Raw genomic sequence first — 27,650 nt, 5'->3', positions numbered from 1 at the left:
CCAGTGTTCTTAAGTACAGTATTTAACTTTAATGTTATCAGACCTTAATAAAAACAACAAATAACAGTTGAAATCCGATTTATTAAACCCCCTTTGCATTTTTTTTTTCCCTTTTTAAATATTTCCAGAAAGATGTTTAACAGCTCTATAGCTCTATAAAAATATCTAGTCAAATATTATTTACTCTTATCATGGCAAAGATAAAATAAATCAGTTATTAGAAATAAGTTATTAAAATGTTTAGAAATGTAATGAGAAAATCTTATCTTCTTTAAACAGAAATTAGGGCAAAAAATAAACAGCAGGGCTAATAACTCAGGGGGTTTATTAATTCTGAGGTCGACGGTCGACTAAAGAAATTGATTAATGTTATATAGATGTGCTCGTTTTGTTTGTACGTTTTAAACACAGAACACAGGCAGATGTTTAATTATTAAGTAATTATTTAATAATTAAGTCCAAAATCAATTATTTCAATACAAATATAATATGATTTTTTCTCAGAGGTGATAGTATAATAGATTAATTTGAAACCAATTTGCCAAATCCTGCCATCTGAGTTCATTAACTCGTCTCCCAATTAACAAAACACTTTTGCCAGGACTTTTTTAAAGCAGAAACAGATTTTATATTACTATATTAAATACAGAATTATTCTATAAACATGTTTTGTCCCATTTTTAAACAACCACCTAAAGTATTTAGCACATTTAGACTGTCACAACATGAAAACGTCACATCATAAAGCTGCTCTGCCAAGTGCTACTTGGAAAATGCAGCGTACAAGCCTGAAAGTCATAATTACGGTGTGATGGGTTATAGATTTTTTATTTATTTTTTGGTCTGAATAAACTAGAAGCATAGAGCAATTTCAAATTCCTCTGTTTTCACTTTACAAACACAGGAAGCTTTTAATGCAAAATTGACGATCAAAGGATGCTTTATCTCTTTATTTTATCATTTTCAATCAGCCACAGGGAATTATTCAGGAGAGGCTTGGACGTCAAAGAATTTTTAAAAACTAAATAAGAAGAAGACTGAGGCAATTGTCTTTGGACTATTACACGGCTCTGCCAAGCTGAATCAAATGCTGGACAATCTACCTGATTACATTAAACCATCTGTAAGAAATCTAGGTTTCACCCTTGATTCCGCCCATCTATTTGACAAACAGGTAAATGCAGTAGTTAAATCTTGTTTTTTCCAGTTGAGATTATACGCTAAAGTGAAAGGCTTTTTAACTTGTGCACCCTCCAAATTTAGTCGGTTAATTCCGCTGTGGTGACCCCAGATTAATAAAAGTACTAAGCCGAAAAGAAAATGAATGAAATTAATGAATATGTACACTGTTAAAAATTGTCCCGTTAAAAAACAGCAAGTTACTGGCAGCACAGTTGCCAGCAAGTTACTGTTAAATTAACAGCATCTAGCTGTAGTTGAAATTTACAGGTTGTTACTGTTTTTAAAAAATACAGCATAAAGCTGTTATTTTCTACATTAACAGTAATTTACTGTCAAAAGTAACGGTTAATTAATGTTTATTTGAATTTTTAACTGTAAACTACAAATATGTTATCCTGAGAAATGAACTGCTAAGAAAACAGGTATATATACATTTTTTATTTGTTATAAAAACAGTTTAATACAATGCACACATATAGCCTTATTGGAAACAATGCTAAAACTAAAAAATGCAGTTTTTATTACATCGTATTACACTTATATATTTTAAAATTACTGGCAATGGAAAACCAAGTGGAATTACTACAACAATTACTACTCTGAAAACTTCTGAGTGAATTACAGAATTAGTAAGAAATAAAAAAGAATGCAATGAACAGTTTAGGTATTCAAGATCAAACATCTGAAAAAAGTATGCGACTAACACAATAAAATGAGTGCCATTAGTGAAGAGGATGTGTAAGGTGTGTGTGTGTGTGTGTGTGTGTGTGTGTGTGTGTGTGTGTGTGTGTGTGTGTGTGTGTGTGTGTGTGTGTGGTGTCACTTATATGACATCCCACTCAAAGTCCATTAGCTTCTTTAAGTAAACTGGCAACCTTAGTGTTGACAATTCTTTTTGTGGGTGACCTTTCCCATTCCCTTCGATAGGATGTGTCCACTCTTGGAGCCCCTTTTCAGGGTTTACCCATGAAGCTTCTGAAAAAATGCATACATTCAGAATTAGTGTGGGTTAAAGTTTATATGATAATAATGTGAAGAGAAATAAATATATGAATCTAAGCGTCTAACCTCTGAATTAATTCCAATGTCCATGCAGCCTCCGCTTGGTTCTCCACATTGAAAATGTCGTAAGTTAAAAACACAGCAGCTTTACCAGACAGAAAACTTGGCTGGATGCTCTCACAGATTATTTGCCCCTCAAAACTGATCATCCATTTATGAATGTAGCTTCCTGGTTTTTCTCCTAAAACATTTAAAAGAAAAAAACAATGTCAGCAGTCACATGAAATTATATTTTCTAGTTGAAAATATATGTGAGGGAAGCTGACGTAATTTTACTTAGTCCCAAAGCCCTGTTCTTGTAACACAATACATGTATTTGAAAATGTTGATTGTGGACTCGCCTGGACAGCCACTGAAATCAACATGTACAGTATATACTGTGTATTGTGAAATTGTCACTGCAATGTTTGTGATTTATTTAACTTAATATTTATGATCAACATAGCGTGTTAAACAACTAAGTGTTAAACAACTAAAATGGAGTAATTTAGTAAATTGAGTAAAATGTTTTCCAAAGGTGAGTGAAAGCTTGGGTAAAATATGGCAGAACATATAATTTATGTATTTGTGTATTTTGTTTTGTTCAAAAGAATTTACCATGTTTGCTAAAATACAGAGAAAACACCCTTAGTTGCTAAAGTAATAAAATACAGTTCTAAACATACCAAAAAGTATCAGTCAAGGAATTGCAGGTAGTTCAAGGGTCTTTTCTACATCAGGTACAGTAGAAGATGCCTAAGACAAGAATTACAATGATGAGGAAAGATACAAAATTAACAAGCATAATGTATGCGTAACATTTTTTAATTGTATTTTCAGTTATTAGGACAATAATACCACATAGCAAATAATAATAACTTTACCATGTTATCATGTTTCATTAAACTCACCTTGTAATCAGTAATCAATATCTGTATCAGAAATCCAGCTCCACTCTATGATGCAGTTAGCATGTTCACAGGTTCAGCACTGAAATGGACATATAAAACAGTTTATGGTGGTGATTAGCCAATTGTACTCGACGAAGTAGCATTACAATACAAACCAACTACAGTAAAAATTTTACAGTAAATGTTTTATCAAAGCCTACATTGAAGCCATATTAGGTAGCTATTGAAAGCTAAAGCTAAAATTAGCAATGAGATGACAATCTTTTCATCATGCTACATAAATCAATACTACTTTGTTGCTACATATGTTTAAAAACTGACTTTGTAGATAAGCTTATAACCTATATCCTTTTTAATTATCATATTCTGACTTACCGTGTAATCAGGAAATATCTGTGTCAGATTCCCAGTTACACTAAATGCAGATGCAGTTTGCACATTGACAGATTTAGCACTAAAATAGATGTAAAAAAGTTACAATATCAGCATCCAGTTAGCCTATGTGCAATCACAAATGTGTATTTTGTGTAAATTGAGCAAAATAAAGGTGCACTCACCGAGTAAGTCACAGTAAAAAAAAGGATGAAAATCCACGTGATGGCTGACGTCTTCTGTTCAAAAAATACTGTTGATTGCTGTTTTTTTACATTAGTGTGATAAAAACAGTAAAAAAATGTTAAATTTGTCTAAGTCATTTCAAAAACTGTAAGAAAACAGCAACATACTGCTTTTGACAATAACAGGATTATACTGTTAAAATTTTGCCGTAAATTAACAGCAATTTTTAACAGTGTACCCTTGAGGCATTAATATGGACCCTTTATGTACAAATGTGTAGCTTTTGAAAAGGTACCACCCCAGTGACAGCTGTCTTACCTTTATTTCTAAGAGTGTGTAGAATTCAAGAGATTAATTCATGCATTTATATCATCACACTTGGACTATTATAACTCAATTCATATAGTTATTGGCCAATCCTATATAAATCACCTAAACTGTAAAACCCAAAAACTTAAGGTACTGTAACATAAACCATTTGAGGAAATCGATTGCAACAAAGCATTTGAGTTCAAAAACTAATACTGAGTACTGTAAACTTATTCTATTTAAGTAAATGAAGCAATCTGAGCACAGTAAAACCCAACAAATGAAGAGAACTCAAACCAACTGAGTACTGCAAAACCCCAATAAGTTAAGGCAACTTAAACCGTTTGAGGAAACCGATTGCTACAAACCAATTGAGTTAAACTAATCTATACTGTGAACTTACTCCGTTTAAGTTGAAGTAATGAGGTATTTAATTAACTCCTTACTGTCAACACTAAGTTCAAAACTCTTTTCAAATGAGTAGAACTAACTTTCAGTAAAAAAAAAAAAAAGTTTTTGAGTTAACTTCATTTTATTTGATTAAGTTGACTGTTAGGTTCTAAATGCAGCCGCTAGGCTTCTTACTAGCAGCCATAAATTTGAACACATTGTCCCCATCCTGTGTTCCCTAAACTGGTCGTGATATGTTTAAGAATAGGGCGAAGCAGTGGTGCAGTAGTGCTGTCGCCTCACAGCAAGAAGGTCGCAGGGTCGCTGGTTCGAGCCTCGGCTCAGTTAGCGTTTCTGTGTGGAGTTTGCATGTTCTCTCTGCGTTCCTCCGGGTGCTCTGGTTTCCCCCACAGTCCAAAGACATGTGGTACAGGTGAATTGGGTGAGCTAAATTGTCCGTAGTGTATGAGTGTGTGTGTGAATGTGTGTGTGGATGTTTCCCAGGGATGGGTTGCGGCTGGAAGGGCATCCGCTGCGTAAAAACTTGCTGGATAAGTTGGCGGTTCATTCCTCTGTGGCGACCCCGAATTAATAAAGGGCCTAAGACGACATAAAAATGAATGAATGTTTAAGAATAGAGTTTAAAATTTTACTTTATGTTTTTAAGGTATGAAATGGTCAGGCACCACCTTATCTTTCTAATCTTATTACTGTTAACAAATCTGGCATACAGTAGTCGAACCAGAAAATATCTCCAGATCCAAACTAAATAAAAATGGAGACCAGGGTTTTTCTGTAGTAGGTCCTAAAATGTGGCATGGGCTAGCTGCTAGAGTTCTTTCTAGAACAAAGAAATATGATCATATTACTCCAGTTCTTTCATCATTGCATTGGCTCCCTATTAAATATCGTAAAAAATTCCAAAAATGTTTTGACTACTCACAAAGCCCTAGCTCCCCAGTATTTGAGGAAGCTCTTGGTGTATTATAGCCCCTCACGTCCACTACGCTCAATTAATTTTGGACAATTGATTATTCCCAGAATATCAAAATCAACAGTAGGTGGCAGATCTTTCTTATATCTGACACCTAAACTCTGGAACAGCCTTCCTAGCACAGTTCGGGAAGTAGACACACTCTGTCAGTTTAAAAATAGATAATAGACACATCTCTTTGCGTTAGCATATATATAAAACACAAATGCTTTTGAAATCCAAATCCAAATCCTCTAAAGGATTGTAACCAGAGGGTAACCAGAGCCGGGAACATTTCCCAAAAGACATTGTAATTTGAATGGCATCTGCACTTATGTTAGTTTTTTTTAATTATTCCCGAGGTTTTTTTAAATCCTGGACCAGGCTGTATCCTGAGCAGCTGCTGTGGTGGTCATGGAGGAGTAGAGAGCATGAGCCTGATCCTTGTATGATCCCAGTGACAGATGAGTCCTCTCTTTGATCCTAAAGGGCCAGCCATTGACCTCTCCCACCTGCAGCTTCTCAACGATGGACGTCCAGCGTTCTCCAGCCTCCGGCGCCTAGACTGCATCTCTGAACAAGAAGTTTGGCCTGAGGAGAAATAGTCATGCCCAACTAAGCCTGGTTTCTCTCAATGTTTTTTCCTTAACTTTCGCCAATTGGTTAAGTTTGTTCCTCGCTGCTATCGCCACTGGCTTGCATGATTCGGGACTTGTGGAGCTGTGCATAGATGGATTTACTCTTCAGTGTTTGTACTCTCAGCAGTGAAAATTAAACCACACTGAACTGAACTGAACTTTAACACTAAAAACTGAACTGACACTGTTTCAATTTACTATAATCTTCTATGTTAAACGGCTTTGACAATCTACAGTGTAAAAGCGCTATAGCAGGGGTCACCAATCCTGGTCCTGGAGGGCCGGTGCCCCAGCAGGGTTTAGCTCCATCTTGCCTCAACACACCTGCTTGGATGTTTCAAGTATACCTAGTAAGAACGTGATTAGCTTGTTCAGGTGTGTTTGATTAGGGTTAGAGCTAAAATCTGCAGGCCACCGGCCCTCCAGGAACAAGTTTGGTGACCACTGCGCTATAGAAATAAAGATGAATTGAATTGAATACGTCTACTAGAACAATCTCTAATGAATCCTTGTTCAAAGGGAAACTGAAACTACAGATCTTAGAAAAAGCTTTCAAATTGGGAGGAAATTAATTTTATTGTGCCCGTCTTTGTTTCTGCAGCATGCATTCGATGTTTTTGTAATATTTTGGATTTGTTGTTGCCTATTTTTGATCATTTATAACCCAAGGTGTGTATAGCACAATGGTCAATAACTGTTGTTTTATTGCACTTTATAAATAAAGTAAAGAAAGAAGAAAGAAAATGATGGGAAGTTTTGTCCTACAATACTGGAACCTCATAAATGTGGATAAATTAGCAGTGTTCCTGGCAAGCCTTACTTCCATTCTTCATCAAAATGTAAACTAACAAACTCATTTCAGGTCAATAATTCACTTCCACCATCCATTGGTTGTTTTCTAAATGAAACACTGTGGCTGCATTCATGTGTGCTCACGAACATGATTATTCTGAAATGACTTGAAGGCAGCATTTGTTTAGACTCTGGAAGGATTTCTCTACATTTTCAGTGCCAGAAAGCAGCTTCGAGTGTGGGCTGTTGAGTGGGATTAGGGTTGAGGTTACCGTGTTTACTGATGACGCTAATGTGTTGGCATGTAGCTCAAGTGGAAAACTTTATTGATACTGCTAGCATGTGGGAAAACATGAGAACTTGCTCAGCATAATGGAGGTTTGATGGAGAAGTCTTCAGGTAATACATGATATTGTAAATTATTACACAGGGCTCTGAAATAGAGGTCTGTACGGGACTAACTTTTTAGTTCTGCTCCCGCAAAGGTTTTATTCTGCACCCAACCGTTCCTGCTGTATATTCAGTTTTTTGTTTATCTGCTGCCCAACCCGACCATTCCCGCAAAATTTAGATCTGGTTTCCAAAATCTAACGTTAATATTGGGTACTACCAAAAGAGAGAGATAACCGATAAAACCATAGGTTGTGCAAAGATTGTAACCTAAATGTCAGTGTGCCCCTGTGTGATGAGACATGAGTCCAAAGCAGAGGTTCTAGTTTTGTGACTGCTAAAGGGTAAAACTTTAAGGTATTATCCAACCCAGGCTCATTGTGGAAACGTAGCCCCGCGGACGTTTCTGCGGACTGCGATTTACGTCCCGGGAGGTACTTATTCGAGAGGCCGCTGTGCTCGCTTTTTCGCGTCTCGGGCGCCTCTCGGGAGCGCGCGGCGTTCGCGCCCGCGCCGTTCTCGCGCGAAAAGCCGCCGGATCGAGAAAAAAAAAAAAAAGCAAAAGCCCTCGTCTTCGATTTCGACCGTGTTTTCGGATCCCGCCGCGTTCTCGCCCTTATTTTCAGATTCCGTTTTTCGTTTTACCTGATTTCCGGAACCTGCTGTTCCCCGGACTCGATCCCGGTCGTCGTCCACCGCAGCCGACTCCCGCTCCTCCTCCGGGGCCTCCGCTCCGCCGACGCAACGCTGTGAGCTAAGCGGACAAACTGATTGCATCGGGAAAGCCCTCCACTCGGAGGCGAGCCGTCGGCCGGCGATCGCGAAGAGGAGGGGCGGAGCGGCGCCACACCGCCCTGCAGCGTTCGCTCGAAAAAAACCAAACGCTGCCTTTACGTACCTCCGGCCACGTAAATCGCGGTCTCCAGAAACGTCCGCAGGGCTACGTTTCCAGAATGAGCTTGGGTTGGTATTATCACATCACGCAAAGAGTATTTTTTTCATCTGTGTCTATGTCGCATGAAAAAGACATACATCAGACTTGCCTTATGTGGGTTTCTCGACAGTTAACTGACTGTTGAAGGACAGCGCATCTTGACTTTGATGTCCCATGTTGGTAAAGCCCGCTCTGAGGGCCGTTATGCAGATGGTGCATGCACAGACTGAGCAATAAAAAAAAAAAAGCATGTGCAGAAAGCACTGGTCATGCGTCCATCAAGTGTAACAGTCATGAGAACTGGCTGTACAGGTGCTCAAAAAAAAATTGGAAATCACAGATATGCTGTTCTAAATTAACATTGGGAGCATGAGCGCTATATTGTTAGACCGACCGCTCCTGTTCAAATTACACCAGAGTTACCGACCGCTACTGTGTTTTATTCGAAAACTTATTGCAGACATCTACTCTGGAATACTTGATTCTGATTGGTCAGTCACAAAATTCCAAGGTATGTTATTCTCAGATAACAACAGATGAAACTAATAATACTGTGTCTCAATTACACGCAATGTGGCATGTAAAAAAGTTTTAAAACACGTTTTTGCTTTAACCATCTGTCAAAATTATATACAAATAACATTATACGTGACATTTCTTGCCATACTACTGAAAGCAGCAGTAAATAGTTCACCTCAGATTCTGAAAATAAAATAGCATATAGAAAAACGGACTCAGTGCAAACCACATCAGTCATCAACCTATGTACTTTTAATAATTTTAAAGAGGTTTAACATGTATTAATTAGAACATAACTACTGTTTCAATGGGAGTGCAGTAGATGATATTTTAATAAGTGGCTGGTATTTGAATGTTCCTGTTGTCGTATCGCATTTGCTGCAGATAACTAAATTGGTTGCCACTGGAATCTTGTCACGTCAAGAATAGTTTGGACACAGTGTAACAGGCTCATCTGGGTACTTTAATTCATGCTGACAATCAGTGAATATTTTAACATCCAAAATTACAGTATATGCTTGTCTGAGTATTGTGAGATATTTATATACAAATTGTTAGATGGATTTAAAGTTATATTGTGAGCCATAAAGTCCAAACTAGTTAATTTTAAGTCGCATTGTTAGAAAAAAAAATCATATTTTGAAATTAAAAACATCACGCTAGTAAGTCACATAAAAAAATAGTAAAAATCTGACATTTAGGATCATATTATGCTATTGTAACCCCCACCGGTACTACACCACTCAACCCGCTCAGGCTCTGATCGAACCAACGTCTCTCTGCATGGTATTTGGTTGCTATAAAAAGAAGGTCAAAGGCCATGGCCTCTAGGGTCTGTCACCAGAGCACCTTTTCGGATTCAGAGGAGTATGGTTTTACCTGCGCAGCACTTTACAAGCTTGCCTCTGTTACACTCACCCCCCTAAACCTCACTCCTATCCGGGTCATGGCACCAAAGTAAACCCTGCCGGTCCTACACCACCCACACCACTTCAGGCTGAGATCGAACCGGCGTCTCTCAGCATGGGAGTCAGTTGAACTGTAAATGTGTTCCTATCAGATTAAAAAGTGTATTCCACTTAGTTGTGTACATTTGCTTCTTGGCACATTTTCAAAATGTATGCGCGTAGCTTTTGTGTTTCTCATTTTTAAGAGATTTTCAAAAATATAGAGATATAGTCACATTAGGAGACATTAAAGGGGACCTACAGTATTATAAACCTTTTAGAAGATGTAAAAGAAGTCGTTAATGTCCCTAGAATGTGTAGGCGATGTTTCAACTAAAAATAAAACACAAATAATGTTTTATAAATAAAATTGTGCCGTTTTGGTGACTGTCACTTTAAATTCAAATAAGATTGTGCTCTTTTCAAAAGAGGGTGGAGCTACTAATATCTGTGCATCACCATAGCTGCAAATTCAAAAGCAAAACTAAAGTCCTATGATAATGTGTGAGAGATCGTCACTTATGGGTGGGGCTTTCCCCAGGGCTTGGGTGGGGCTTTCCCCAGGAGAATGTCAGTCAAAGTGTTTCTGCAAACTGTTTTTTTATTAAGTGTGATTATGAAAAAAAAATATTTAAAACATTTTTACCATTAGAAGTTGGTGATTTTCACAGACTATATTAAGTGTTGCCACACATCTGTGTTTAAACACCTTATTAATGTGTTTTTTGCATAAAAGTCCCCCTTTAAGGCATGTTTTATAGTTATATTTGTGAAATTCAAATTCACACTTAAACGTTCATCATCAAATTTAAAGATATAAAATAATATAAAGTCTCAACTGTAAAGATATAGTCACGCTGAGACATTTATAATCATATTTGGTTATCCAAAACTCTATTGTGAGACAAAGTCATGTAGCCATATAGTTAGATATAAAGTCACACGGAGAGCAATAAAGTCCCACTGTGAGATGTAAAGTCCCAATTTCCTTTTTATCGACTCCTGAGGTGAGAAGGGCCTTCTATAAAAGGTTATTTGCCGAAGCACATATACAAGTGTAGGTATAATTGAATCTCAGCTAAATGCATTCCATCCATTTCCTTAATAGCCCCGGATTTCATCATAAATATAAGTCCTATCTGTCTAAACTGAGGTTAAACTGATAGACCACTCTAGAAAATAGGACTGCGCTATACAACGAAAAGTATCATTATCGTGATAATAGTATAGGCAATATCCATACCACAGAGAGAAGTGCAATAAATGAAATTAATTTTATGTGCCAATATGCATAGGTTTGTAAACATGCATAGGTTGTTTATCTAAATCTGACCAATCAGAGAAGGCCTTTACTATTTCCACCCCCACTTCTCCAGTAGGTGCTGTTAGGTGAACCTAAAGCTAAAAATAAAAACTAACACTGTGAGACGAGAGAGGAAAAAATTACAACAGCCAATAAAAATAAAAATATCAAGGTTTTTAGTCATTTGTTTTAAAGTACAAAGTTTGCACCTTACAGTATCGTGTAGGCCTACTTAAAAAAATGACATGAGCTATGGTGGCCGATCACATATGCTGACGCCATAGGTGGGTTGTTTGTGCTGATAGCAGCCTGTTGACCATTGACACGTTCACAGCATGTTGTGCTGTTCTGAAACCAAGGCTAGATTACAGGCGCTTCAATGACCTCGACAGACCTATCAAGTTGTCCTCTAAACCAGAAGAGCATATTTCCTCCCGCAATATCATATAATGATTGTACATGAGAATTGGAGAGGGCCTATTTCCATAACAATACAGAAACCCACGGCATTATGTAAACAATAGCATAAATTCAAATAGAATACTCAACGGATGATCACTTACAGCTGCTAAACCTTGAAAAACACCATAAAATGAAGCTCAGATAGACCAGCTGCTTTAAAAAAGAGCAGCTAGTACACAGTAACACACTACACTCGCAGAAATAAAGGTACGCAAACTGTCACTGGGCTTTTACCTTTTCAAAAAGGTACACATTTGTACTTGAAGGGTCTATTGGTACCTCAAAAGTATATGTAAGTTCCTAAAAAATTTAAGAGGAACACTTTTGTACTTTAGGTGGTAATATGTACCCTTGAGGAACTAATATGGACCTTTTAAGTACAAATTTGTACCATTTTACCTCAGTGACAGCTAGCATACCTTTATTTCTGAGAGTGTACAATGAGGTTTCATTAGTTAATGTATTTACAACAACCTCAAATAAGAAAAAAGTTGGGACAGTAGGGAAAATGCAGATAAAAAAAGAAGTGATTTCTAAAATTAATTTGATTTGTATTTCATTGCGAACAATAAAACCACACATTGTTTAATGTGTTCCTCATGATTTGGATTGTTGTTGTTGTTGTTGTTTTCCCCCAAAAAAACACGTGTTCCAATTCGGTTCTTACAACACATTTCAAAAAAAGTTGGAACAGCAAATAGTTTACCACCTTGTAATGCTGCCATTCCTTTTCACAACACTTAAAAAGATGTTAAGGGATTGAAGACACCAAGAGATAAACTGTTTCAGGTGTAATTTTGTCCCATTCATTCTAAAAACAAGTCTTAAGGTGAGCAACAGCAATGCATTAATGATGCAAATTACAGAAGTGCAGGTAACCTTTGCTAAGGCCACTGACACAACCCCATACCATGACAGATCCTGGCTTTTGGACTTGTTGCTAGTGAAAATCTAGATGATCATTTCTTCTTTGGTCAAAAGCACACAGTGTCCATTTCTGCCAAAATATATACCTAAAATACTGATCCATCTGACCACAGTTCACATTTCCACTGTGTGATGGTCCATCTGAGATGCCTCTGAGCCCAGAGAAGTCGAGGGCGCTTCTGGACACTGTTAACATAGGGATTCCAATCGGCACAGTACAGTTTTAACTGGCATTTGTGGATGTAACTGTATTGTGGTACTTGACAAAGGTTTGCCAAAGTAGTCCTTAGCCCATGTGGTGATTTCACTTATAGATGAATGACAATTCTTGATGCAGTGCTGCCTGAGGGACCGGAAATCCCTGTAGCTCTACTTAGGCTTGTCCCCTTGTCCTACAAACACTGAAATTCCTCCAGATTCCATGAATCTTTTAATGATGTTATGCACTGTTGAAGGTGAAATATCCAAATGTCCTCCTATGTTTTTTTGAGGAGCATTGTTTTTAAACATTTCAATCATTTTCTCTGTCACCGACTCGGTCCCAGTCATTCCCCTCGCTGGCCAGCAGAGGCCGCCATCCCCGGACTTCTAGCATTACATCATCCCTTTACACTGATCGTGCACACCTGAACTGAATCTTGTTAATGACCCACGCTTTCTATATAAGCCACACTCAAACTCGAACTCACTGCGAAGTCTTGTTTAGCCCCGGCCAGCATTACTGAGCGTTCTTTCCTCCTTGATCTCCTGTGTATTACCCTGGACTGTTTCTGATTCTGAGTTGTCTTCTGCCTGCCCACGACCCTTGATTTATACACAGACTCTGAACCACGCTGCCTGCCCTCGACCCAAGCCTGTCTAACGGATTCTGATCCACGCCGCCTGCCACTGACCCATGCCTGATAAATCACTCTGTGTCTGTCAGCCGCCAGCCCCAAGACCATTATTGATACTGTTGATGTATGTTCGCACCTTTGTGCGTATTGAATGTTTGTGTGTGACTGTGACTAATAAAACTGCATAATGGATCCCTCCATGTCAGCCTCCTCGTTACATTCTCACATATTTGTTGGCAAACTGGCGAAAACCTCAGCCCATCTTTGCTCCTAAAGGACTAGACCTTTCTTGGATGCTTCTTTTGTATCAAATCATAATTAAAATCTCCTGTTGACATCACCTGTTTCCAATCACATCATTATTTAACCAATTTACCTGATTACTAGCCTAAATTGCTCCTGTCCCAACTTTTTTTGCAATGTGCTTCAGGTCTGAATGACATGCAAGGATGTATAGCTACAAATTAAATGGAGTTAACCAGACTTGGTGTTCATATTGTCTGCAATGAAATAAAAGTCAAGTAAATTGGTTTTGTTGTTCACTGTTAAAGTTACGATTAAAGTTGTTCAACTGTTGAACTATGATTCATATAAGCTGTACAAGTATTGTTCATTATTTGTTCATATTAGTACACACATTAACTAATGAAACCCTAATGTAAAGTGTTACCAAGTATACTAATGCCTTAAAGATTGTTGATGTCATTTAAGTGAAGCAAACATAGAAAAACACCATAAAATGCTTATTGCTAACATGAAAAAACAATGAACAATACACACATTACAGTATTTATTCATTTTTGTTAATGTTAGTTAATGAAAATAAAGCTATATTACATTTACTAACTGTTCAACTGTGATAAATATAGGCTGTATGAGGACTGGTCATCATTAGTTTATGTAAGTAAGTACATTAACCAACATTAACTAATGAAACCTTATTGTAAAGTGTGACCACGCATACTAATAATGCATTAAAGATTGTTGATGCCAGTTAAGTGAAGCAAACAGAGTCAGATATACTGGAAACTTTCCCCTAAAGGTGCCGTTTAATGAGAGACAGGTCATTCACGGTTGATTCTGATCTTAAATTAGATGCATTTATGTTGCACAGAAAGAGCCGCAATTCAATAGAGCCTTGTTTGCTTATACCCAACAGTCCATATACTGTATGTTGAACAAGCCCTTTCAGGTTCTTCAAACAAGCACACAACTTGTTAAATAGTTTAAGGCTCTTACCTGAGGCACTGGGCTCATTGTAAATGACCAGTGTGGCTGGAGTAGGTCTGCGCTTGCGAATCTAAAGGGAAAAAGAAAGACATTTTGTAATAATGCTGCCATTTAGAGTACCGGGAAGGTGCTATGAATGAGGGTTTTCTTAAGCTGGAAGTGGAACAGAAGATCTAAAACACACTTAACTGTGCGCAAATCCCTGAATGACTTATTGGCTTACATTGCAAAACATATCTGTTAGTTTTATGTGATTGAGTTTTTAGTTTATTTATGGTTATGAATTGCATTATGTGAACTTGATCTCTGCTCTGTCAAATTTTGATGAGGAAATTCCAACTCTGCAGTTTGAAAAAGTGACTTTTTCAGTACTTAAAACAATATAATATATATACTATTATATTAATATATATTATTATTCATTAATTCTGTCATTCGTTCATTTTCTTTTTGGTTTAGTCCCTGTAATAATGTGGGGTCGCCAGAGTGGACTGAACCGCCAGTTCATCTGGCATATTTTTTACACAGCGGAAGCCCTTCCAGCTGCAACCCAATACTGGGAAAAACCCATACACACTCAAGCACATACATAAACTATGGTCGATTTAGCTTACCCAATTCACCTATAGTGCACGTCTTTGGACTTGTGGGGGAAACCAGAGCACCCGGAGGAAACCCACGCCAACACGGGGAGAACATGCAAACTCCACATTGAAATGCCAACTGACCCAGCCGAGGCTCGGACCAGCGACCTTCTTGTATTATTATATTATTATTGTAATATATTATATAAGCCTGTAAAGTAACTGAAAAGTATATCAGCTTATTTCCAGCTTTTTGCACTGTAATTTACAGCACCAGTCCAGGCAATAAATCTCTTTAAACTATTAAAAATATCAATGCAAGTCACCTTTTCAAATTTAAAAAAATCAAAAGTTGTTGAAGAATAGCTAGTGGCCCCGTAATGCAATTCAAAAGCACAAAACACGAATCACAAAATATGGAAAACTGCTTATTTATGGTTATCTCTCACAGTGTCCTGCTGGGTTAACCATAAGCTGTTTTACAGCTATTAACAGGTTTAGCTCGTCCTCATGCCTGACCAGCTGAAAAAAGCACCAAACCAGTTTAAAAGACCAGCAGACAAACTCAAGTTAGTAAGGCAGCAATAGTAATAATTTGATAAGGGCGAAGCAGTGGCGCAGGAGGTAGTGCTGTCGCCTCACAGTAAGAAGGTCGCTTGTTCAAACCTCGGCTCAGTTGGCATTTCTGTGAGGAGTTTGCATGTTCTCCCTGCGTTCGCATGGGTTTCCTCCGGGTGCTCCAGTTTCCCCCACAGTCCAAAGACATGCTGCAGGTAAACTGGGAAGGCTAAATTGTCCATAGTGTATGAGGGTGAAGGGCCCAGATGACAGGCCGGTCGGAATGTGTTGAAAATGTGTTATCATGTGGACAAGTCTAAAATGGATTGCTCCTAAGAGCTGACCTCGCAACCATATGGGACTAAGGCCGAAGAAGAAGAAGAGTAATAATTTGATAAACATGACTATTGTTAGTATAGAAATAATAGTAGTCAACCAAATTATGTTTAATGGTCTTAGTCTGAAACAATATATTGCATAAAAATAATGTATATAAATAAACATAAACTTCTCACCTAACTTTAATTCACATTACCAACCTCAGACTGTTGAAGTGAAAATTAAATAAATTTTGTTTACCATTTCAAATACTTGCCAAATGACGTTTAATAATGCAAGGAAATTTTTACAGTATGTCTGATAATATTTTTTCTCCTTATTTGTTTTAATTTGACTAGAATAAAAGCTGTTTTTAATTATTCTAAAACCATTTTAAGGTCAATATTAATAGTCACCTTATCCAGTATTTGTTTTTGATTGTCCACAGAACAAACCACTGTTATACACTGATTTGTATAATTACCCTAATTGTCTAATTAACCTAGTTAAGCCTTTAAACATCACTTTAAGCTGAATACTAGTGTCTTGAAAAATATCTAGTCAAATATTATTTACTGTCATCATGGCAAAGATAAAATAAATCAGTTATTAGAAATGAATTATTAAAACTATAAAGTTATTCAAACTTATGCTTAGAAATGTGTTGAAAAAAATCGTATTTCTGTTAACCCTTTAACAGGCATCGCAACCACCTGGTCGACCTTTTATGCATAAGCTATTATTATTCGAATTGCTTATTACTTTAATCAGTGTTGTGTCAGTATATTATCCAAAATAATTTTCAAGCAGTGCATCTTAAAGGGTTAAACATAAATTAGGAAATAATTTACAGGAGGGCTACTAATTCTAACTTCAACTGGTTACTTATATTCAAACTACTATTATTTTCAATGTCACTTTTTTCAACCAAAACTTCTATTGACAAATGATGAAAACATGTTCGATTCTAAAGATTCAAAACGAATGATTTCTCTGAAGCTGTCACAGCACCCTCTCAAAGTGCCACAGATCAAAACAACATTATTAGTAGCACCGTGGTACTTTTTGGTACTTCTGTAAGCATTTACTGACAGTGACAGATTGAACATAGGCGTATAATGTTCATGCTGACTGATTTACCCCACGTGTCTGGACACCAGCATTTGTTGGGTGATTCACTGGGATCAATACAATCAATTCCCTGAAGAAGGCTGCTGGGTTTACATCACTTTTAGCCTCACAACATGCGGAGTCCACACATGAGCTGAGCAACTTCATTCAAATACATCAATGAGTGTAGTTAATATGAGATTAGAGATCCTGTTAGAGAAATACATATAAGAATTGCAGAGAGACTACTGCTATTTGCTACTTGAACTATCAGGCCAGTACTGTGTTTTCACAACATCTGTTGAACATCTACATCTGTTCTCAAGCCCCAGCCAACTGTAGCACAAACAGATGTTTCTCATGGAGCTGCTGGATGTTGCAGAAGTCTTTTTCCTTATTATATAGTGCTTTACAAAGTCAAAATCATTTGAAAAAATAAAATAAAATAAAATAATAATAAACCTTGTTTTTCCTATTTAGAGCTTTTGTCTTGTTTCTGGTCCAAAAATCTAAAATCTCTTAAAGCAAGAAGCATTTTCTAGAGATGCAAAATATTGTGTTCTTTTCTAGAATAAGTTATTTTTTTCCTCAAAACAAGCAAAATTGAAAGTGTTCTTAAAACTAGCAAAATAATCCGCCCACGGGATGAGCAAAATAATTTAGTTTTTGCCTTAAAATATTATATTTTAAATATTTGGATTAGAGACAAGACAAAACTCTCTGAGTAAGAAAAACTGGTAACACTTTATAATAACTACAAACTATGAATAATTTATTAAGCATGAGCATATAGTTATTTCATTGTTTGTGAAGCATTAACTCTACAATAATAAACGTTAGTAAGCAGTTTATAATTGCAGTTACAAATGCTCTATTGTTGACTTAGAAGCACATGAATAATGTGCCTAATAAATGTGTTTTTATAATTTATTTATCATGAATAAATTAAGTATTACATTATTTACAAACCAATTGTATTTAACCTCTTAAGGCCCAAGCTGTTTTTTATCCGCATTTTTTATTTCTCTTTGCTATTTTTTTGATAAGTGGAACCTAATTAGAATAAAACCTAAGTATCATCTTTTGATAGGATGTACTTTTAGAGAAAATTGGTGTCCATATATGTGGACTTGAGGTCCGAATTTCCATAAAACACATTAAAGTCACCTTTGTGTTTCGACTATCAGTAAAAACAACATTTTGTGCTCATTTTGGACTGTTTAAATAGTGTTTGGGACATTTCATATGCTGCAAAACAGTTGCAGGATGACAGTTTATGTCTGTAACAAAATATTAAGCATAAGATATAAGAGCTGAAATGTGCATGTATGTGGCCACTAAGCCCTAGGAGGTTAAGAGTAGTCAAATTTTTTATTTTTTTTAATCAATCAGAATGAGTTCGTAAATGATTAATAAACCAATGATAAATCAATGAATAAATCAATGTTTATACTGTATCTCTTATTATTCAGACATATAGTAATGGTTACTATGTATGTTAATAAATGCTTTATTACCTCAACTACATGCAGTTTGAGTTAAGTTATTAGTTTTTACAAATTTAGGTGGATTGAACTTACAACAATTAAGTTGTCCCCCCCAAAAAAACTCAAGAATTGTGTTGTTTCAGTTCATTTTAAATAAGTAGTTTGAACAAGCAGCAATCGTCATTTCTTTGAGGGTATATGAACAGCCCCATTAACCACACTACACATCAAACTTGAACTAAACTCGTGCTATACCATTTTGCTGCCTGCATGCATGTTGAATTGACAAAGCTTGTAAGAACATTTTGTTTGTAATGCAGTTTCACATTATCATTGTTGCTTTATGAGATGAAACCCAATAATTGTTGTGCATAAAACCACCATCACTTTCCCAAGCAGTGGGACAGGCATCTTCAAATTAAATTGAAGGACTACAAAGAGCAAAACCTAGCTGATAACTGTGTTTTCTACATATATGAATAAACCATTAATTAGCACACTCATTTCCACAGAATACTTGTACTAAATTTGATGACTTATCTTTATAATGTGAATGCTGATGGCTTTAACAAAGAAATGTTATCTATAAGGCAACAAGCATTTGTTAAAATGCAAATGTTTATTGGAAAAAGTCTAAGATTCAGTTAGCTTGTTGGTTGATTATTTCTTATTGGTTGATTATAAAAAATTTTTTATAAGTTGATTGTTTTGCATTCACTGCTTCCCCCACACAGGTCAACCACTTGAAAATGCCCAAACCCCCTCTAAAATCAGTTAATCAGTAATACTGGCACCATCAAATCAGCTAGTAGATTCAGCTAGATAACATCTAACCATTTGCTAAAATAGCACAAATTGGAACTTTCCATTGGGCTAAAAACACTACGCCGCCTTACAAAAGCAAAGTGCAGAGACTACACATTTGGTCGAAATTGAGTTAATGCCTAAAATAGGATTTGTGACATCTGTTCTGTCTTGTGACAAAGTCTCCTGCTTCCATTTTCTACAACACAGGCTCATTGGAAAGGCATGCTTCAACCTACATTGTTGTGAAATTGCAAAATTGTATTTTAACTTATGTTTGACTGCGGTTTCGAGGTATAATCACTAGATATGTTTCCATTCAAAAATAAGAATTAACTTTATGCGCAAAACTGGATTATCGCATAAAAGATGTGCGAATAAAGCAGTTCTGTAATAAATTTGGTTCTGTAAAAAGGTTTTCCTCATAGTTCATTTCTTATAGAATAAAAAGTTTATCCTACTCAGTTATGCGTTACTCAGTTATCACTCAGTTATGGTTTTTTATGTGCATTTTCAAAATTTATGCTCATTTTATGGAAACATAGCTACTGTTAGACATTGTTGCGGTAACTTACTGGCAGCAAGTTACCGCAACTACCCCATTACAGTAACTTACCGCTATATGTGTTTTACAGTAGCACGGCCCTACAGCAATTTCATACATTCATTCATTTTCTTTTCGGCTTAGTCCCTTTATTAATCTGGGGTCGCCACGAAATGAACCGCCAACTTACGAGGTACACGTTTTTTACGCAGCAGATGCCCTTCCAGCTGCAACCCATCTTTGGAAAACATCTATACACACTCATTCACACTTATACACTACGGACAAGAGCGCCCGGAAGAAACCCATGTGAACGCGGGGAGAACATGCAAACTCCACACAGAAACGCCAACTGACTCAGCTGAGGCTCGAACCAGTGACCTTCTTGCTGTGAGGCGACAGCATTACCTACTGCGCCACTGTGTTGCCACAGCAATTTCATTTTACAGTAAAATAGCTTAACAGCAACTTCTCATTATGGTAAAATGTCGTTTACTACATTTTAATTTTACAGTATGACAATTTTTACAGCACATTTACTCGAATTTATTTACATTTTATACTAGCAGTTCAAAACTTGTATTTTTATTATCTATTAATGAATTGAATAAATTCAAAATAATTGACAAATTTTCTCTTCAACTACAGTAGCAATACTTGATTACTTTGATAAGTAGAATCAGTAGAATACTGCAAACTCCTATTATGCAGTAAGTTACTGTAAAAGTTTTAAAAGAACCCACAATGCAGTGCATTTTACAGTACTGAACTGTAAAGAATGTATGTGGCATTTTACTGGATGTTTTTGCAGTAAGTAACTGTAAAATTGCAGTAAGTAACTGTAAAATGACTGGTGCACTTCTGCCCTGCTGCTGTTTGGTGTGGGTGTGTCCATACATTTGACGTACTGCACATAGACGTTATAATAGAAAGCTTGACGCCTCGGGGTCCACTTTCAGTTCGTTGCTTCAACACGTAAACGCGGCCGCCATCTATTGTACTGGCTATTGTCTCTGTTAAGGATTAGTTTACTAACGTGAACGTGTGAAGTATCACAAGCATTGTATTAAAATTCCACTGATATTCTGAAATAAACATTGAATTTGGCGATAATCCAGCGCAGCTCTTTGATAGAGAGCTGAAATCCCTTTCTCTCTATGCAGTATTGGATGAACACAATATGTAGCGTATTCCTCTTTCTACTTCAGAGAAGAGAGGAGAGCAAAGTATCACTGATTAAACTGACTCCGAAATGTTTCGTGTTTTTTCATAACGATTTAATTAATACGTATCGGACTCAGTGTGCAAGGTTTGTTTACGGGACAAATGTTTCCACATACGAAACTTTCGGACTTCATTGTGCAAAGACCTTAACAGTGATGAACACCACGGGGCAGTATGATACCAACAACCTTTGTTCCTATTCACACTAATGATATTTAACGGCACAAATTATTGACGAATAAGGATAATTAACACAAATAAATACCACAAACTATCTAACAGTGTCCTAACATTTGTTATGATTAATACGTTCACCTTAGCTCTCTATCTCCATACGGACAACTTCTCTGTCAGTTTGCTCAGTAGCTTTAGTACTGACTAATCTAATGTATTCATTCATTCATTCATTCCTTTTCTTGTCGGCTTAGTCCCTTTATTAATCCGGGGTTGCCACAGCGGAATGAACCGCCAACTTATCCAGCAAGTTTTTATACAGCGGATGCCCTTCCAGCCGCAACCCATCTCTGGGAAACATCCACACACACATTCACATACACACTCATACACTACGGACAATTTAGTCTACCCAATTCACCTGTGCCGCATGTCTTTGGACTGTGGGGAAAACCGGAGCACCCGGAGGAAACCCATGCGAAGGCAGGGAGAACATGCAAACTCCTCACAGAAACACCAACTGAGCTGAGGTTCGAACCAGCGATCCAGCGACCTTCTTGCTGTGAGGCGACAGCACTACCAACTGCGCCACTGCCTCGCCAAATCTAATGTATACGCACAAATACATTATTGTAAAGCATCCTATAGAAAATATGAATTTTCTCTTTTGTCATTTATGCTGAGCACTGTATATTAAATTGACAACAAAAAATTCTGATCCTGATCCTGCTCATGCCAGAAGATAAAATCACACAGTCTTAAACCCAAACTGCTTTAGGATCCTTTTCACACAAAAACAAAGGAAAGAAAAAGCTAAAGCCAACACTGATGGAAAACTTACTCAGCACAAGGGAGCCTGAAACTGATTGGACAAGCCGGCATCCTCATAAAATCAAGCCAGCACTTTCCTGTTATGACACTGTCAGCAATAGCACCAACATCAAACACTTTTACTGCTGGGCATGCAGCCGCAACGCTGGATCCCGCTCATCAATGAACAGCTCCACTATAGCTGGAACACAGTAAAAATGCATTCTGCTGCTCGCAATGCAGGATTATAGCTTACTTATGATGCGCTTTCATCCTTTGCCACCAATTTGGCACTCATTACACTGCAGTTCTGTGCGATAACAACTTTATTTTGGTTGGTAATGCTGTATCTTCAAAGAAAACAACAAATGTTAAATAGGCTAATGTGCATGCAAAACATTATTTGCTCAACCCATCATTACGATGTGCATAAAAAATTACAGTTATGTCTTGCTCCAAGTGTCTGTGAGTGGTATATGGATTTCTTTTAGGGATGCACAATATATAGGCGGCCATGTCATTATCATTATCTTTCCGATATCAAAATTAGACCGATATCTTTAAGCCTTTAGATTATGTCATTGTACTGAATAGCCTGTCTCTCATTTTTTTATTTAGTAAAGTTTAATTAATAAACTAATTTGCAGAGGATCACATGCTCATGATTTCTTGCAGCCGGCCCCGCATTCTTCAATTTAGGATTCACCAATCAGACGATTCCTAAGCCACTATAAATACCAAGTTCCACATAACAGCCATCTTCATTTTGAAGAATCCCCCCTTCCACCTCTACTCCTCCTTTCCTAGATGGGTCGCATGGTGGCTAAGTGGTTAGCACTGTTGCCTCAAAGTAAGAACGTCACTGTTTCTAGTCCTTACCAAGCCAGCTGACGTTTCTGTGCGGAGTTTACACGTTCTCCCTGTGCTCACATGAGTTTCCCCCGGGATCCCCGGTTTCCTCCCACCATATAAAAACATGCATTTAAGGTAATTGACTAATCCAAATCAGCACCATAGACATGCTCCTAGTAAGTAGTCATCTCTTAAGAGCAATCACTATCTGTTCATAAGCTACTACAGCAGGGGAGTTCTCGAGATCTACCTGAGCTCAAACTCCCCTCTTGCCTTGCAAACAGGAGGGAGCCCCGGGCTCTAGAATCTTATGAGCTCAGGGCTCTCTCCTGGGACAGCATGCCAAATAAGCTTTATAATCAATCATCCGCTAAGTGTGAACTCTTGAAACCTATTATGTTAATTTGCTAAGCAAAGAAAAGAAATAATCTATTTTTGGCATGCTGAATTATGTGAAATTGATATAGGTCTGCCATCTCCAGGTTGGAGGAAAGTCCTTACCCTAGGTGGAGGAGTTTAAGTATCTTGGGGTTTTGTTCACGAGTGAGAGAAGGATGGAATGTGAGATTGACAGGCGGATCGGTGCATCTGCAGCAGTAATGCGGTCAATTTACCGGTCCGTTGTGGTGAAGAAGGAGCTGAGTTGAAAGGCAAAGCTCTCGATTTACCGGTCAATCTACATTCCTACTCTCACCTATGGTCATGAGCTTTGGGTCATGACCGAAAGGACAAGATCTCGGATACAAGCGGCCGAAATGAGTTTCCTTCGAAGGGTGGCAGGGAGCACTCTTATGGATAGGGTAAGGAGCTCTAACACCCTGGAGGAGCTCGGAGTAGAGCCGCTGCTCCTCCACATCGAGAGAAGTCAGCTAAGGTGGCTCGGGCATCTGTTTTGGATGCCTTATGGACGCCTACGTAGGGAGGTGTTCCAGGCATGTACCACCGGGAGGAGGCCTCGGGGAAGACCCAGGACACGCTGGAGGGACTATTTCTCTCGGCTGACCTGAGAGCGCCTTGAGATCCTCCTGGAGGAGCTGGAGGAAGTGTCTGGGGAGAGGGAAGTCTGGGGTTTTCTCATAAGACTGCAGCCCCCGCGACCCGGCCCCGAAAAAGTGGCAGAAAATAAATGAATGAATGAATGATATAGGTCTATATAATCACTTTGCAGTTTTGAAATTATTGCTCTTTTTCATGAAGTTTTAAAAATAAAATCAGTTGTTAACTTCATAAAAATATAATATTCTGAAATTTTTATATTTATCTGCTAATATATTGGTTATCGGTCTCCAAATCTAAAAAAGTTATCTGTTATCAATATCGTCTCAAAAATCAATATCGGTGCCTCCCTAATTTAATTTATTATTATTTTTATGATTGAACTCACAAAGAGCAATTTCTACCTGATATTGTTTTATATTTAGCTAAAGCAAGCATCTGTATGTAGGATTACGTGTATGAACAACCCCCTAACTACACACACATTAAACTTGAGCTTAACTTGTGCTATACCATTCTGCTGCATGAATGGCAAGTTCTCAAAGTTTGCAAGAACATTTTGTTTGTAATGCAGTTTCACATTAGCATTGTTGTTTTATGTTATGAAAATCAATGATTGCGCTGCATAAAACCACCACCACTTTCCCCAACAGTGGTACAGGCATTTTACATTAAATTAAAAGACTAAGGGCAAAATCTAGCTGACAACCATGTTTTCTACATATAAATAAACCACAAACAATACATACACTTCTGTGCGCAACGTTCCATAGGATGCATTGCAATATTACAAAGAACGATGGATTTTTTGTGATGCTTTTTGCATGCTCACCCTATCATAAACTGAATCTCATTGCATTATCATAGTCATTTTTTTATTGAACAAACTTACTGTAAATGACATAATAGAGTACACTTTTAAAGGAAAACAATAATTGCTTAATATCCTCCTTGCAAGTACATACACCTCTTTCAATTATTTATTGAGGTGTGCATTAAAAAAATCCATTTTTACTAAGTGCTAAAATCTCCATCATGACTTTTTCAACCCTTTATGAAGGTTTAGAGATTTTCAAAATATCTATTAAACACCAAAATTCCAAAAATCGATTAAATTATACTATATTATACTACGTATAAGTTTTGAAACACAAAAGAAGATATTTTGAAGAAAGCTGAAAACTTGTAACCACTGACTTTCATAGTAGGAAAACAAATGAAAGTTTTAAATGAAAGTTAATGGTTGCTGGTTTCCAGCATTTTTAAAAATGTTCTTATTTTGTGTTTAACAGAGCAAAGAAACTCATAATGCTTTGAAACACGTAAAAGGTGAGCAAATGATGACATAATTTCATATATTTTGGCCTATAATTTCAAATACTAAAGTGGACTAGGCTTTTTTCTTTTCAAAATAAATTATCTTAACCCAATTTATTGTCTATTGATTGCTATAAGTATGCCATTTGTGGGTTTATCTTGCCTAAAGGGTAAACACTAAACCTTCTAAGCACCATCAAAACTAAATAAAGCCTAAAGCTAGATAATGTCATGTTGTAATTAAGATTTTAATAAAGAAATACACACACACACACACACACACACACACACACACACACACGCGCACACGCACACACACGCACGCACACACACACACACATATATATACATATATATATATATATATATATATATATATATATATATAATTACACAAAAAGCAATGTGTGTATGTGCATGTGTAATTCATCCAAAAAATACATATTCTGTCATCATTTAATCATCCTTAACTTGTTCCAAACCTGTTTGACTATCTTTTTTCAGTTGAACACAAAAGAAGATATTTTGAAAAAATGTTGGAAACAGGTAAACATTTAGTTATTTCTCAGTTTAAAGCAAAAGAAGATATTTAGAAAAATGTTGGAAACGGTAAACCATTTCCTTCTTTCTTCAGTTGAACACAAAAGAATATATTTAGAAACATGTTGGAAACAGGTAACTATTCACTTCTTTCTTCAGTTGAACACAAAAGAAGATATTTAGAAAAATGTTGGAAACGGGTAACCATTTCCTTCTTCAGTTTAACACAAAAGAAGATATTTAGAAATATGTTGGAAACGGTTAACCATTTCCTTCTTTCTTCAGTTGAACACAAAAGAATATATTTAGAAACATGTTGGAAACAGGTAACTATCCACTTCTTTCTTCAGTTGAACGCAAAAGAAGATATTTAGAAAAATGTTGGAAACGGGTAACCATTTCCTTCTTCAGTTGAACACAAAAGAAGATATTTAGAAAAATGTTGAAAACACATAACCATTCACTTTTTCTTCAGTTGAAAACAAAAGAAGATATTTAGAAAAATGTTGGAAACAGGTAATCATTCACTCCCTTCTTCAGTTAAACACAAAAGAAGATATTTAGAAAAATGTTAGAAACAAACAACCACTGACTTCTATAGTATTTGTTTTTCCTACAGTGGATGTCAATGGTTACCGTTTTTCAACATTCTGCGACATATCTTCCTTTGTTTTCAACAGATAAAAGAGACCCATAAAGATCTGTAACCAATTGAGAGTAGCATTTTTCCACTATTCCTTTAATTGCACAACTTGTTTTATAGCATGCATCCTTTTACAAAGCCCAATAACATAATATCTATATGCTTTTGTGATCCACTCACACCCTTAACCACAAAAACTTTCCATTCGATGCATGACAGTTGTTTTTAGTCACGATATGAAGAGTTCAGATGCAAAAACCTCTAAGTGCCGTCTGAATTTTTGTTCTAGGGTGAGCATTTTTCTCAGGATCCTATGTTTGTGTTCAACTATTTCACTTTGAAGGCAATGCAAAGAACAGATTATTTGCCTTAAAGGGGGATATAATGAACTCAAACACAGGAGCTAGAGAGAAATGTCCACTTTAGGAGAAAATTTCAGACGGCATTGAGAGGTTTTTGCATCTGAACTCTTCATATATTGACATTTCAAAAGCAAATCTGAAATGTTTAGTATCTTCATCGGTCTAAAGTGCATGCAACCCTCATCCTTCACCCCCATTACAGTGGTGTGAATTAAGAAATTACATGTTTACTAAGCACTGCGATCCCACTGTGCATGACATCATATCATAAAACTGATTTTGGCATCAGATCTGATGCTTCAAGACAATCTCAAGAGACCCAAAGAGCAACGCAGGCCAGTCTCCATTAGGCACAATGCAATAAAAGATCCTCTATCTACTTACATGCTCGGCCGCCTGGGGATCCAACTGGCTCTGGAAAAGTGGAACGGCAAACTGAATCTTCTTGGGGCTGTTGGGCTCCATGCTGAACGAGAGAACTGTCGGAGAGAGATGGAGACTAACTGGACCCTATTTATCAGTGATTTCCTCTCCCTCCTGTATATCCCGCCTTCCTTTACTCCACACACAGAGAGAGAGAGAGAAAGAGAGAGAGAGAGATGAAAAAAATCAGCCACAGAGACAAACAGCAGAACAAACAACCAGTCTGTCCTTCCCACATCCATCCATGCTGTCCCACTCACTTCGCAGTGTCCCATAAACGTCCCAGCGGCAGAGATGACTGCAGGTTTTTCTCAGTGTGAGTTCTCCGACTGCTCCGGGACCTGCTCAGATCCCTCCCTCTCTCTTTTTCTCTCTCACTATCATTAGCGAGACTCAGAGCAATGCAATATAAGCCCCCACCGGGACCTGCTGATGCTCCTCCATTATTTATGATCCTGATTCAGGATGCTGTCGGCAGTTTTCTGCATCACATGGCCGGATTTTTCTGTCCGCAGACACGGGTAAACTGCGAGACAAGAGAATGTTCTTTATAATGTATAAC

At 37.2% G+C, this 27,650-nt stretch overlaps 1 protein-coding gene and 1 long non-coding RNA gene across 7 annotated transcripts in view; both read right to left on the bottom strand.

The window, feature by feature from the left end:
• ppp1r1c (protein phosphatase 1, regulatory (inhibitor) subunit 1C) overlaps positions 1-27,419 on the bottom strand; it is a 58,591-nt gene extending 31,172 nt beyond the window's left edge. For 5 of the 6 annotated variants that reach the window (XM_073911816.1, XM_073911814.1, XM_005167887.5 and 2 more), the window contains exons 1-3: positions 27,349-27,388; positions 27,050-27,219; positions 14,352-14,412 (exon numbers count right to left, since the gene is read on the bottom strand). In XM_073911816.1, coding sequence (XP_073767917.1) covers positions 14,352-14,412; positions 27,050-27,130 — 142 coding nt within the window. In that variant the 5' untranslated portion in view covers positions 27,131-27,219; positions 27,349-27,388. 6 annotated transcript variants of the gene reach the window in all.
• LOC101882689 (uncharacterized) lies at positions 117-5,956 on the bottom strand. Its single transcript, XR_012385608.1, has 5 exons — positions 3,510-5,956; positions 3,135-3,213; positions 2,910-2,979; positions 2,251-2,425; positions 117-2,157 (listed from the first exon to the last, which is right to left on the bottom strand). It is a non-coding gene; the product is annotated as an uncharacterized lncRNA (long non-coding RNA).
• Positions 27,420-27,650: the final 231 nt, after the last annotated feature.

Source organism: Danio rerio, chromosome 9 (assembly GCF_049306965.1).
Source record: "Danio rerio strain Tuebingen ecotype United States chromosome 9, GRCz12tu, whole genome shotgun sequence".
Taxonomy (NCBI): Eukaryota; Metazoa; Chordata; class Actinopteri; order Cypriniformes; family Danionidae; genus Danio; species Danio rerio.
This window is presented reverse-complemented; position numbering and strand designations above follow the sequence as displayed.